At 41.6% G+C, this 13,646-nt stretch overlaps 1 protein-coding gene across 2 annotated transcripts in view; it reads left to right on the top strand.

Moving 5' to 3' along the window:
• The window catches only part of LOC134864615 (testis-expressed protein 2-like), a 44,109-nt gene that overhangs the window by 27,718 nt on the left and 2,745 nt on the right, over positions 1–13,646 (top strand). The window contains exons 9-12 of one of the 2 annotated variants that reach the window (XM_063883742.1): positions 7,152–7,278; positions 8,620–8,727; positions 9,541–9,750; positions 13,213–13,333. In XM_063883742.1, coding sequence (XP_063739812.1) covers positions 7,152–7,278; positions 8,620–8,727; positions 9,541–9,750; positions 13,213–13,333 — 566 coding nt within the window. Of the gene's footprint in view, positions 1–7,151; positions 7,279–8,613; positions 8,728–9,540; positions 9,751–13,212; positions 13,334–13,646 lie in introns of both variants that reach the window. The other variant, XM_063883741.1, reaches the window with a different exon arrangement.

Here is a 13,646-nt window from a genome sequence, read left to right as displayed (position 1 = left end):
TTATTATTATTATTATGCAAATGAGCTGAAGCTGGCCACGCCCCTTTGGAGCGCAGCTCTCTGTCTGAAGAGAGAAGTTTCTAATGGAGAAACTCAGTTAAACGCTGCCGTGATTAAACGCCATATTATGTTCCAAACCCCATCAAGCGAGGGAGTTCAATGTAAAGCCTGTCCACATTTCCGATATGACGTCATAATCGGCAGCAAATCTGGATCATCTCGTTTGTACCCCCATTTTTGGAGGAAAAGAGAGAGGGTTGTATTTTCTGACACTTTGTGAGTCTCCTTACACACCGGGGACACATATGTATCTATAAAAGACAGCAAAAAGTGCATTTTGCATAATAGGGGACCTTTAAGATAAATGGGACCATCATTTACAAAATGCAATGCATTTTATACTGAAGAAGACTTCAGATTTAAGCCCCTACGGTTAGAGCAATAGTAAAGGCAAGTTTATTTAAATAGCACCTTTCAACACAAGGCAATTCAAAGTGCTTTACAAAAATAAAACACATTAAGAGTATAAAGAAATAGAAACACATTATAAAATGGCAAACAAATATGCTTAAGTTCTCCTCATGAATGAGCTCTAGTGTAACCATAGCCCATCACAACAGTAACTGCTTCATTTCAGGAAGCAGAGGCAAAGTGAGTGCATCACACTGGAGCCTAACATGCATTTATAAACACTCAGCTGTCAGGCACTGGTACCAAGGTTAAAGTGACTTGATTATTACATGGAGGCCTTCCTTAAAATGTTAAATGAAGTGAAAACCTTTCCCCTCTTACAGCGTCCACTAGCCATTCTGACTGACTGTAACTCCGCACAGAGTTCAGTAGGGAACGGTTGTTTACTTGACATTTGCAGCTGTTACAAAAGCAGTGAGATCAGTACCAAGAAATGTCCGCTACAATCGTGTTTTGTACTATAGATCCAGGAAAACACTTCATAAGAGGGATTTGTTTCAGGAATAGAACTTGATTGGTTAGTGAGGTCTTAGCTGAGTACAATACATTCAGGCCTTAAACACTTTAGCAGGTCCTCTGGTCTGTAGATCTGATAAGTCGAGGCTGAGCTATGTGAGGTCTTGGCTTTGTGAGGGACCTTACATTTGTGTGCTGCAAATGTAAATTCAGGTAGTGTTGAAGTTTCCAGCTGATTGTTTTGATCAGTTTTGCACGTCAGCTTTTCATTCAATTGCACTGCATTGCTTTTTTCATTCTCTCCTACACTCAGGCTGCATTTATACTGTCCATTAAATGTGACCCAATTCCGATTTTTTGCTCTCATGTGACACAGATCGGATAAGTTCTTTGACCATGTAAATAGGAAAAGGACGCATGCATTCGGATATTTTGAGATCGGATACAGGCCTCCTTCATATGTGGAAATAAATCAGATACCAATAGGATATGTGACAATGAGACCGCCGTGTAAGCAGGCAGATCGGATATTCTTAGACATTGCGTTCCACACATCATTAAATCTGCGACGATTTAGCTTATTTTTTTCGCACTATTAGGTGAATCACGTGGTAGGCTAATGAATGCTAGTGGACTGAACATGACGGAGGAGGTGAAAACCCGCAAGATGAGGGAATAAGAGGACAGTGGACATTTGAGGAGATGTCGTGTCTTATCGGGCTTTGGGGAGAGGAGGAGATCCAAAACAAAATTAAAGGGACCTACCGAAATAAAACAGTCTTCCTGAGGCTCAGCAGTAGCGCTTGGTGTACCATAACATTTATCAAACACTACAAGTTGGCATGCGCAATGTTTCAGATGATGGGCAAGTGTAATCGCGTGAATCAGATATGAGTCACATTATTAAAGTACGTGTAACCACAAGGTAAAAGAAATTGGATTTAGGCAACAAATCTGATCTGGCCATCAAGACTTGCAGTGTAAATGCAGCCAGAGTCACAGTTCTCTCTCTTCAGGCGTGTTCTCTGTACACTTCCCAACTTTCTCTGATCCTCTTGTGTTCTCTTTCATTGCATCTTCCTCTTTGTGTCCTCGCTCACTTGTTGGTCTCACTTTTTCTCTTCCTCCCTCCTGTTTGCTGTGAGTCACTGCCTCATTTTTTTGTATCACTTACCACTCGCCTAACGCCATAATGAGAGCAAGAATTGATCTCTAACTAAGACGGTTTTATTCGAAGCAATCCAGGCAAAACACACCTCAAGAGCCGCACCAAACACAATGTGGATAGATTGTCAGCTCTAATTGCACTTTAATTCAGGAAATTGTTGTGCAGCCAAATGCTTTGATTGCCAGCAAATCGATCCAGATCACTTATTGTCAATCTCAGAAAAGTGCTTCCCTGTTTTCCACATTTTTCTCGGAAGTGAAAGAAAGCAGGAAAAAGGCACATGCTCCAAAACAAAGGACCAAAGATAAACAACAATGGCACTTGGAGAGCGCACACCCCGTCAGGGCTGATGGGGTATTGACGTTGTTTCTTTGAACTAGTCCCGTTTCCACAGTCGGGAAGTCGTTGAGCTTTAAGTCAAAATGTGGATCAACATGAAAGTTACAAAGAAGAATAGTTGTTCGTTATTGCTCAGTGTTCACGCAACATGGTGATAGCTGTTTCTGAGTGAAGAAGAAGTTACAACACCCCTTGTTTGATAATTGTGGTACCATACAGTGCAGCGTGTATGCCCTGTGAACAGACGTATACGCTGTATTGTGTTTATCCGCCCTTTTCTCCACAATCGATGGCCTTTTAACTTGAAGTGCAAGTTTGAAAACTGTAAGTGGAAAAGGTCCGTTTAGTTCCCTTTTTTTGAGAGATTTCCACTGGTGTTACAGTGGCTGTATCTTCTAGGCGACTCAAGTTCTGCCTTCACCGTGTGTGACCTGAGTCCTTTCCTGGAACAAGCGTGCTGAGTGCAATGGAGCGATGAGCTTCTCCAGCTGTGTGTGTGTGCGTTTCTGCTCAGGAAGTGTCCATGCTCTTCAATTTTGAGTACTCTGCCCTACGCTCATCCAATACTGTTAATTTGTGGAGGCATATAAGCAGTCCTCCAGCATTAGGGAAGGCATTTCTTCACAGTACCTGCTAACACACACTCCTGAGTTTTCGCAGTATGGCTTCACCCCAGTTAAGGAGGCACTGTAGCTTCTTTTGTCTCCCACATCTAACACACCTCAGTGCCCTGCATAAACCTAGACCCAGCCAGGCACTCTTACCATCCACCCCCCAGGACAGGCGAAGAAATCCATGCCTCTTGGTTTCCACTTGTAACTGTGTCTTACTGCCTCACTTATTTTGCTCTATTAAACCTTCTCTGACTTGTTTCTCAAGCAGGGGTGTCCAAATGCGGCCCGCGGGACATTTTATATCGGCCCTCAGCCAATTCCGAAGTATAATGGAATATGGCCCCAACCTGAAACCTGAGTTTTTCTTATATTGTACTTGTACATTTCACAGTAGTATTGTGTGTGTTAATTAGCCCATTTTTCAAATAAATTATGTGAAAGTTGAAAACATTTTCTCTAACAAATCTAAGTAGCTTAGCTTCAAAAATACCCTTCCTAGTTCCTCTTATTATAAGGAATCTGAAGATTCAGTTTTAGGGGTTAAGCTGCTCACAAAATAAATGAAACACTATGGAGAGCTATGGTGTAGGCTTAAAGGGTTTTCAAGTATCAACAATAATTGACCTATATTTGATTGATTTAGCTAACTTATGAGGCAATATACCTCACCTCTAGTAAGTGTCCCAGCCCTTGGTATGTTTGTCTGATTGTGGCCCTCGGTGAAAAAGGTTTGGACACCCCTGTTCTAAAGGCCCCAGGTTTTGGTTTTATTTGTCCCTTTTTTGTATTTCCGTAATACATTCAGAGTTGGTTCATACCCTTGAGCTTTTCAAAAAGGCTTTATTATATTTTCAAGGTTGAGAATATGCATACTTCTTAAAGTAGTGGATGATTTTCAACATAATCCGGTGTTTCATATATACAATCAGCCATGTAAACAACAAATCTTTAAATTATTGAAATGAAACTATCCCATTGCTATATTTATTTGTGGTCTCCTGACGACAACACCGGAGCTAGCTAAGCATTTAAGAATCCTTGTGTACAAAACCTAATCAAAGTTGATATGAACAGCAACAAATTGAGACTTTCCAATAATATCTGTGTGTATGAAGTAATTATCTATTTGGGTCTTTGGTTCCTTGAAAGTTCTCAAATGTATTCTTTCGTAGACTGTACAAAGCTTACATCCTTTCTCATCAAACTCTTTCCTTTTTTCCTTTCTGTACCTGGCCCATGTCTACTCTTGTCAGGAGAGCTATTTTAAACTCTAAGGACTGCACTTAATGTCACACTTCATTGACTTTTCCATTGCATACATGCATGTGTGTTTTGGTTGCAGACGAGTGCAATTTGTTGTGGTTTAGTCTTAAAAGGGCCCATTATTATATAGAAGTAAGATGGCGCCGTGGATGGCTGTCATGTTGCTTGCTTCTCTCAGACTTTGGCACTGTTGACGAACCAGCGCTCTAAGTTTTTCATACATATGTCATGACAACAATCCTTTGAATCTTGAATCTTTTAGTTGTTTGGGTTTTTGTCTTGTGTATTTTAAAGCTTTTTATGTGCATGTAAATGGTCTGCTAAGGCGGAAATCCCTGTGTTCCGTCCAGAGGGAGTTTCTCTTCCACCCACTCCCGTTTCCCACACATAGACTTTACTTGGGCGGACCGCCCAGGTGTATTAACGGTCGGGTTCGCCAAAAGTATATTTGGCGAACCCATTTAGTTTTTGGGTTTTTTTTGTCTGATCCGTCCGCGAGCACGACGCCATCCCGGGATCAATTAACTAGTGGACAACGATCTCCTCGCTCTACGCCTCCTGTACCTGTTCGCTCTGCTATCGTGTGTAGGGTCTGCTAACAAGCAACTAAACAGAAAGGGAGACCTTACGAGAAAAAGAGTGAGAGGTGCTGCAGCACAGGCGGTATGAGAAAAATAAAGAGCTTTTTGAACATTAAAGCATGGAGACATGTCCCAGTAGAGACAATAAATATAAATATGATCCCGAAGATGAGCATAATAGAGCCTCTTTAATGGGCATCATCCTCTAACTCTCTCACCCCTCACTGCACTCATCTTTCCTGCTCATCAGTCATCCTCTGCTGCCTTCTACTGGTCTAAAAAGAAGCCACACCCAAGGTCATGATTAGATGTTGGACATTGTAGACAATAACGTGTGATCCTGTGTTGTAACCAGAGAGAGACAGAGAGAAAGAAACAAAGAAAAAGAAACATAACTTCCCTCACGAAAACATCGATTGAGGATTTGGAAAATTTCGTATAATCCACATTCTGGGAGCAGAGGTAAAAGGATAGAGGGAGAACCCTGTTTATGCAGCCAGTGCCCCCCTGCTGATATCAAGCTGAGGCTAGAGGGTAAGACTGCGCTCTCTCCAACTGTTTCACTGTTCAAAGGAGCTTGTGATCTCTCCTTCTATGGGATCAACACAATAATATATGTTGAAGTCCCCTCCTTTGTGATGCTTTGAGGGAAGAGTGGTGCCGCAGAAAGACAGCTCGGAAGGCATCTAGAGGTGGAGAAACAAAGGGAAAGAAAGATGGAGAGATTTAACAGGCAGGGAGGACAAACGAGGGCTGGGGTGCTCCCTGTGCCGAGGAGTCTGTTCTTAAAACTCAGAGCCATCTTCATCTAGCTTTTCTGTCTCTTGACTCGTGAACAGAGTTGGACGATATGATAGTATTTTAAGATGAGATTGTAGCGGACCAAATTCACCATTGTCTGTGGTTGAACACTAGCAAACCACGTTTGTGCTTTCTCTTCGATTTTTTACCTTTATACTCACAGAAATATACTCACTTTACAAATTGCTTGACAATATTTTTACTGCATCACAGATCTTTTAATTTGTGATTATCAATATCAAGATTTTAACCAAACAAAACATTGTGAAAGTCCTTAATCTATATGATAGATCAGCCTCAATGTTTCACTTCTCTAGCCTGGCTCCGCTCTCCTACGTACTTCCGCTCAATTGTCATTTCCCTTCAGTAGTCCGTCTGGGTTTTCGGTATATTCGCGGGTTTTTATCCGGCCAATCTTTACCTGGTCCAATCATGGAACAGAGGGAGTGGCTGAGAACGATGACATTGAGGTTGTGCGTGAGTTTGAGTTGTAGTGCATGACATGCGTCACGACCAAACGTTAGCGATTGGTTAGGGCAGATCCAATAGTTTTAAACTTCAACAGAGTACTTCAAGTAAAAAACACTTGTGGATGGAGAGCGGCCAGACTCTGTACAAATGAAATGTAGTACGAGAGTCTGCTAGGACCAGGCTATCACTTCTCTACCATGGTGACAGCTTGTTTAAGTGACATATGTACGGTGGCCGACTGGTTCAAAGGCGCTACAACAACCCAAAACAATTCCATTAGGAGAAACTCGCTGCAGTTTTAAAAACAAATGCAAATATTTAAAAACTAAAATGTGACAAAACACATGCAAATAAAAAAAAAAGTCTGAAATCCCAGCTGGGACTGGAGTGCTTGTTGATGTTTGGGGGTTATATAGTTGGCCAACTGTCACTGTTGGCACAGTTAGTCTGTTTCATAATAGTAAGTGTTTTATCAGTATATTTGAACTGACTAGGTCAGCTAGCTAGCTTACAGCAGGTCTGCAATAATATTGGAAAGGAATCATGTGATCACATTGTTAAAATAAGCCGCTTAAACTTAAATTTTAGGAACGTTTTCAGTGACAGTTCGGCAACTTTATAATCACCGAATGCCAAAAATGCGCTCCCGTCTGTGCATGTGTTGTCAAGTTTGGCACATTTGTGTTTTTATATTTGCGTCATTTTTGAAACTGCAGAGCGTTTCTCAAATGTAATTGTTTTGGGCCTTTTATAGCGTGTAAGCACCTGTCGGCCACCGTACATATATGAGGATATTCGCAATTTTATCAATGACTGCAATCTATGATGAATTATATATCCTCCCATCCCTAATCATGACTGTGCTTGTGTGTAGATATATTAACATGACAGTGATCTGTTTACTGGTGTATATCTTTCACTTCACACTTTCACTTCTTGAATTTTCTCTCAGATCACTTTTTCTAATAACCCCCTATTTCCCTTCAGGTCTATGGTTTGACCTTGAGCTGTCCTACAGTGGCTCCTTTCTAATGACCCTGGAAACCAAGATGAACCTGATCCGCCTCGGCAAGGAGGGAGAAAGTGTCCGCTTGGGGGAATCTGGGAAAGAGGGGTGAGACAATACATTTCACATTTTCAGTTGGATTAAAATACCTTTCCCCTCTGATTCACACTAAAACGTGTAAATGTCTCTGTGAGGCTCTCCCTCAGTATTCTATATCCTGCTGCCTTTATATATTGTCTCCTTTCTGTTGCCTCTCTATCTGGATTCCACCTTTATGCGGCTGTTAATCGGATGTTTCTGCTCTTGGTGAGTGCTGCTTGATTTCCCACAGTGATTTCATCCTTTCATCCCTCATTCTCTCATTTTTGTTTGTCTATAGTCTTGGGGTTGTCTCATTTCATGCTACCACCCTCTCATTTGGGATTCATGTCTCGTGCCTTCATCTGCTTTCCCAGATCTATTTTCAGCAATGAGGAGGAACAGAATTCGTTAAAATATGTCAGGGTAAATTCGGCAAAGACCTGTAATGCAGTTTCTATTGGTGCAACTAGTAAATACAGTGTGCATGTACACTAGGTACCTCTCATGGCTATGAATGAAAAGTGAGATACCAGTCCTCAGCAAACCACTTAAGAATCACTTTCACTTTAGATCACATCTGAGAAATGATAACACTGCAAAAGATCCTCTGTTAGAGGCAATATTTGTTTTACTTTTACCTCTTTACTGCGTTCTCTCTCAGAACATTGATGATTCCAGAGGGGCATCATTAGCTGTGCTCATGGAAGCAGGATATGCACACATAGGACATCATGATGCTCATTCATTTTAGTTGCCATCGACTAAGTAGACAATGTAGACAGTGTGTGTCAAAAATGTCTTGCATATTACCAGTAAAGAGTTAACTAATGTAGAGGGACCCAACCGAACTATGTTTAGGAAGCTGGGCTGGGCCACATGAAGAAAATCGTAATCCAGGATTTTGATCAAATATCATCCGTTATGTGGTTAAAAATAAAACAGCTTACAGTTTGTTGAATTAAAAAAAAATGACATAAATTTACTGTCATGCAGCCTTCAAACCAGGAAAGGAAAACACTTAAGATATTAAGATCCAAAATCTAAGACCCTATCTAGTCTCTCGTTACGTATCTCTTATAATAGCCATACATTGCCTAGCCCTATGCTGGAGGCATTGCAACTACTTTAAAACTGCAGTATTCCAAAAACACAAATTAGCATATGGTCTACAACAAAGCAAAATGTCAACCAGTTGTCCACATCATTTGATGAATCCAGTCTTCTCTGAACCTCCTTATGAAACACTCATGTCCCTCTCTGATTCTCATGTGTTTGTTGTTTTGTTTGCACAGTACAATAGGTACAAAGAGAAAGAGCAGGACAGCGTGAATGTGTGTTTATTGTAATCCGTTGGTGTTTCAGATGCAGGCCCCGGACGTACTGCCTGGCTGACAGTGATGAAGAATCGTCCAGCGCCGGCTCTTCGGATGAGGAAGACTCTTCGGAGTTCTCCAATGACTCAGCTGGAGCAGAGGGGTGAGAGTTTAGTGTGTATCTTTCTCTGTGCTCCCATAATGTTGGTATTTTCAAACCTGGACGCAATTTTTCAGTGTTTTCTGAATGCTGGGGAACACTATTGATAACATCCAAGTGGAAAGGCACTGACAGAGATATACAACTGATATTTTTGTTATTGATTCCAACAAAGTGTCCCTCACAGCGGTCTCCATATGAAATAAATTGTCTCTTCCACAGTGTAGAAATCAGTCATGACATTGAACATATTTTATATGACACTAAGCTCCTTCAATACACACATCTTTTCCCTGCTCTCCTCACATTTCTGTTGATGTCATCTAGCCACACGGAACTTCTTATGACATTGATCATGCATTAAATTATTATTTAGATATCTTGAGTTATTTAATGCATAGAATGAACTTCTGAATGTACATTTCACTGACATGTGCATTGTCACAAATACATCGAATGATACACTAATACTACTGGACCAATTCTTAAAATTCATATCCCCTTTATTTATTTATTTATTTACAGTCAAAGAATTGAGAAAATATATTCCTATGACAATGTCAGAAGGAAAATTAAGCATAAAAGTTTGTTTTTTTAAATGTTAAAACTAAACTTTGAAATAGATCTTCCAGTAGGCCTAACAAAATAAACTACAAATAAGTAGAAATGATTTTAATTTCAGTACTGTCCACCTTTTAGGCAGACATGAAAACATTTTGTTAAATATAGAAATAAAAATGTCGATTATATTTTTGCGTGTTGCTCCAGTTAATGTAACCCTAATTAAATGAATGTACCCTCTTTTATTTAATGCAGTTTGGTTGGAGGTCACAAACCCAGCAAGATCATGCGCTTCGTGGACAAGATCACAAAGTCCAAATACTTCCAGAAGGCCACAGAGACGGAGTTCATCAAAAAGAAGATGGAGGAAGTGTCGAACACGCCTCTCCTGCTCACTGTGGAGGTGCAGGAGCTCCGAGGAATGCTGGCTGTCAACATCCCCCCCCCACCCACTGACAGGATCTGGTATGTTAAGGGTGTCTTGTTCTTCTACTTTGGGGAATGCTGTGCAAAGTAAATTTGGTTGTCTGTCAGTGACAAATAATCACATCATCTGCAGGGAGAGTGATTTTCCACAGAGGGAAAACACAGACAGCCTTGTTGACTTTCTGACCCCTGTTAACGTACCTTTTATTTCTGAATAGAGGCGAGGTCACGAGAAACACTCAGGAAAGATATTTGTTCACTTCACAACTAAAATTTATATTGCAATGCAGCTGCATGTTTTATTAAATATGTCAATATAGCAATCTGTTTGTAACACCGCCCGTCTGCTGGTGGTGCATATTTTGTAGGGATGCACCGGATCCAGGATCCGGGGTCCGGTTTTGCCGGATAGTGGCGTTTTTGACGAGGTCCGGTTACTGCCGGACCCGGTGCCCCAACCGGACCGGATCCTACAGCACGTACGCACAACGTGATTACGTCGTTAAATGTTTAAAGAAGATAACCTCCATTGTGCTAGCAGTCGTCGGCAGAAATGGATGCATTGAGCCGAAAAAGTGCTGTATGGCAGTACTTTGAACTGAAAGAGGGAGATTCAAGTCGCGCGATATGCAAGCTTTGCAGTACAAATTTGGCTCGTGGAGGTAAAGACACTAGACACTACTCAACATCTCCGCTGTTTAAACATCTCCGTGCAAAGCATCCAACGGAGTATGAGTTGTGCAAGGCCGAGTCTAACGTCAGTGAGGCTACAGGTACCACAGCAGCACAGTCACAGAGTGGTACTCAGACCACTATTACCAACTTCACTAGCCCTGAACCAAACAAACCGTGGGCTTCAGACAACCCAAAAGCCAATGCCATACATGCCGCAATCGGTAAAATGATAGCTGTTGATTTGCAACCATACAGCATTGTGGAAGACACTGGGTTCACCGAGCTAGTGCAATTGCTTGAGCCTCGTTACAAACTCCCCTCACGGCGTTTCTTTGCTGATAAAATAATTCCTGAAATGTATGAAACGGTAGCTTCCCGTATACGAGCGCATGTCAAGGAAGCGCAGGCCTTTTCATTTACATGTGACACATGGACTTGCGAATACACCACTCAGTCATATTTGAGCGTAACATCACATTGGATTGATGATCATTTCAACCGCGTGACTGCTATCCTACAATGCGAGGCATTCGATGGAAGACACACAGCTATTAACATCGCAAACGCACTGCAAGGCATTATGAAAGCGTGGGACATACCTGTCAACAAATGTCACCTGGTCCTGAGGGACAACGCTGCGAATATGCGCAAAGCCATGTCCGAAGCTGGCATTCCCAGTGCTGGCTGCTTCGCACACACGCTCCAGCTGTGCATACACGAAAGCCTTCTATCCCAAAAAAGTATCTCTGACATGCTCGCACTGGGCAGGAAAACAGTAGGCCACTTTAAACACTCTTCAAGCGCGAAATCAAGGCTGTCAGCTCTTCAGCAGGAGTTGGGGCTACCACATCACCTATTAATCCAGGACGTAGTGACACGGTGGAATTCTACCTATCTGATGTGCAATCGCTTGGTGGAACAGAAGCGTGCCATAAACCTCTATGTGTCAGAGACGGAGAGCATGCAACATATTCATGCTCAGAGGTGGACTCTGATGGAAGATGTGCTCAGTGTGCTCAGGCCTTTCGAGGAGTTGACAAGGGAAATAAGTGCAGAAAATGCATGCATATCAACAGTCCTGCCAGCTGTGATGATGCTGAAGCGCTTCATTCACAATGAAACCGACAGCAGTGGAATTAAACAGATGAAAGAGCGCATGCTGACGTCCCTGCGAGACAGATTTGAGGGACTTGAGGGCAACGCTGCGTTCATTGTGGCAACAAGTCTTGATCCGAGATATAAAACCAAATTTTGGATGAATGACACACTCCAGTGCCGATCAAAGTTACTTGTGCAGGAGGCTGTCTCCCGCATATCCGAATCAGATCAAGACTCGCGTGCGAGGCTAGCGCCATCTGACCAGGCTGAGACAGAGGGGGCGACAGGCCGAGCGAAACGACACTGTTCAGGTATCTGGAGCAACTGGGACGATCTGTTCCGCAGCAACACCGAGTGTGAGACAGCCACACTGAGCGCCGAAACAGAGGTCAGCGTTTTTTACAGCGAGCCACTGATTCCTCTAACCGAAGACCCGCTTCAGTGGTGGAGAGGCAATCAGCAGCGCTTTCCACTGCTGTCAAAAACGGCCAAAGTTTATCTCTGCCCACCACCAACCTCTGTACCCAGTGAACGACTTTTCAGCACCGCTGGAGACATCCGTTCTCACACGCGCAACCGGCTGTCGCCGATAAATGCAGAGCGTCTTGTTTTTCTGAAAGGAAACGCTCATTTTCTGTGAAAGCTAGCTATAGAAGTTGTTCATAATATAGAGTAGGTTCGAGTTTTTTGTGCCACACTTTGTTTAATGTTCTAATTAAGCCTACAATTATGTGCTTGAAAAGTGAAATAGCCTGTTCCATGAGCATTCATGATTATCAAGATTCCCAGTGTTTTTTTTTCTGAGAAAAAAAAATCAGTCTGCAGTTAATAGGCTACTATTAGCCTACATCTTTTTTCATTACATTTACCAGGCCTATTAACATTTTGTATCCAAGAGTTATACATGTGCTACATTTGCTATATTTTAGTTTGTAAAAGCAGTAGGCCTATGTTGGATTCTTTTTACTCTTTTCTTTTACTTTTCAAAGAGCACTTTATGGCTTGCTGTTTATGACAGGCCTCATTCTCTTTAGTAATAAATAATCTAATTTTTTGCTCTCTTTCTTTGTTCTTTGGATTGAACAGAAGTTGAACAATAAGCCTGTACACAAATGACGTTAAGCTGCACATTTCAGCGGTGTGTTCCAAGTAACTATTGAAATAAAATAGATAATGTTAGAAGTTATTGCGTATGTTTCATCTGTTAAGGAAAGGAAATGAAGTAATGAACTGTAAAGTGGTTTTCACTGCATTATAATGTACTAGCTGATGATCCGAGTAGGATCCGGTTCCGGTTCCGGTTCCGGCAGTATCTTAAGCAGTGGATCCGGTATCCGGCAGGATCTTAAAAATCAGGATCCGGTGCATCCCTAATATTTTGTGTCGTATCAATAAAGTCAGGAGGTATTTTTTAAAGGGGTCATTATCACAAGGCCTCCCTCTAAAAAAAGCAATAGGATTTTTGTATTTGATCTCTTTGGCTCGTGTTAACCACAGACCTTATTTGAGGCTTCCAACCCAAAACATGTTCAAAAACTGTTGACTTTGAGACGAGGTACTCGGATTTGGTAAAAAAGGTTAACACATTTCCAGGTAATTAACTACTTTTTTGATTTTTTAAGAGAAGACATTTTCACAATTTGGACCAGCCTTCATTTCTATTTCTAATATGTGATACTGTTGAAGGTGCTTGTAAGTAAATAACAGTTGTGACACTTTCTGTCGTAGGTATGGCTTCAGGAAGCCGCCTCACCTGGAACTGAAGGCGCGGCCTAAGCTGGGAGAGAGAGTCGTGACTCTGGCTCACGTTACAGACTGGATCGAGAAAAAACTGGACCAGGAATTCCAGGTATTGATAAACACGACATTTAGTTTTTTCTTGGAGCTATGTAATTCAGAGGCACAGTACTTGTGATGCTATGTGGCAGCCTGCTGCAGCAACTGCTGGTGTTTCAATACATTTTTTAACATTTTACCGCTTTATTTTGTATTTGTGCGTTTACCTACCGTTCATTTGCATATACAGTACATATCTTGTTGTTTTTTAACTCATGTGCAATGCTTTGTTAACATGCTTCTGTATCAAAAACATTTCTCAATTTAGGAAAAATAATGTACATCTAATATAATATGAATCCACTTGGTCAATATGTAAACGTTTT

This window comes from Eleginops maclovinus, chromosome 5 (genome assembly GCF_036324505.1).
Source record: "Eleginops maclovinus isolate JMC-PN-2008 ecotype Puerto Natales chromosome 5, JC_Emac_rtc_rv5, whole genome shotgun sequence".
In the NCBI taxonomy this organism is placed as follows: domain Eukaryota; kingdom Metazoa; phylum Chordata; class Actinopteri; order Perciformes; family Eleginopidae; genus Eleginops; species Eleginops maclovinus.
The sequence above is the reverse complement of the archived record's forward strand: the minus strand, read 5'-3'. Positions and strand labels throughout refer to the sequence as shown.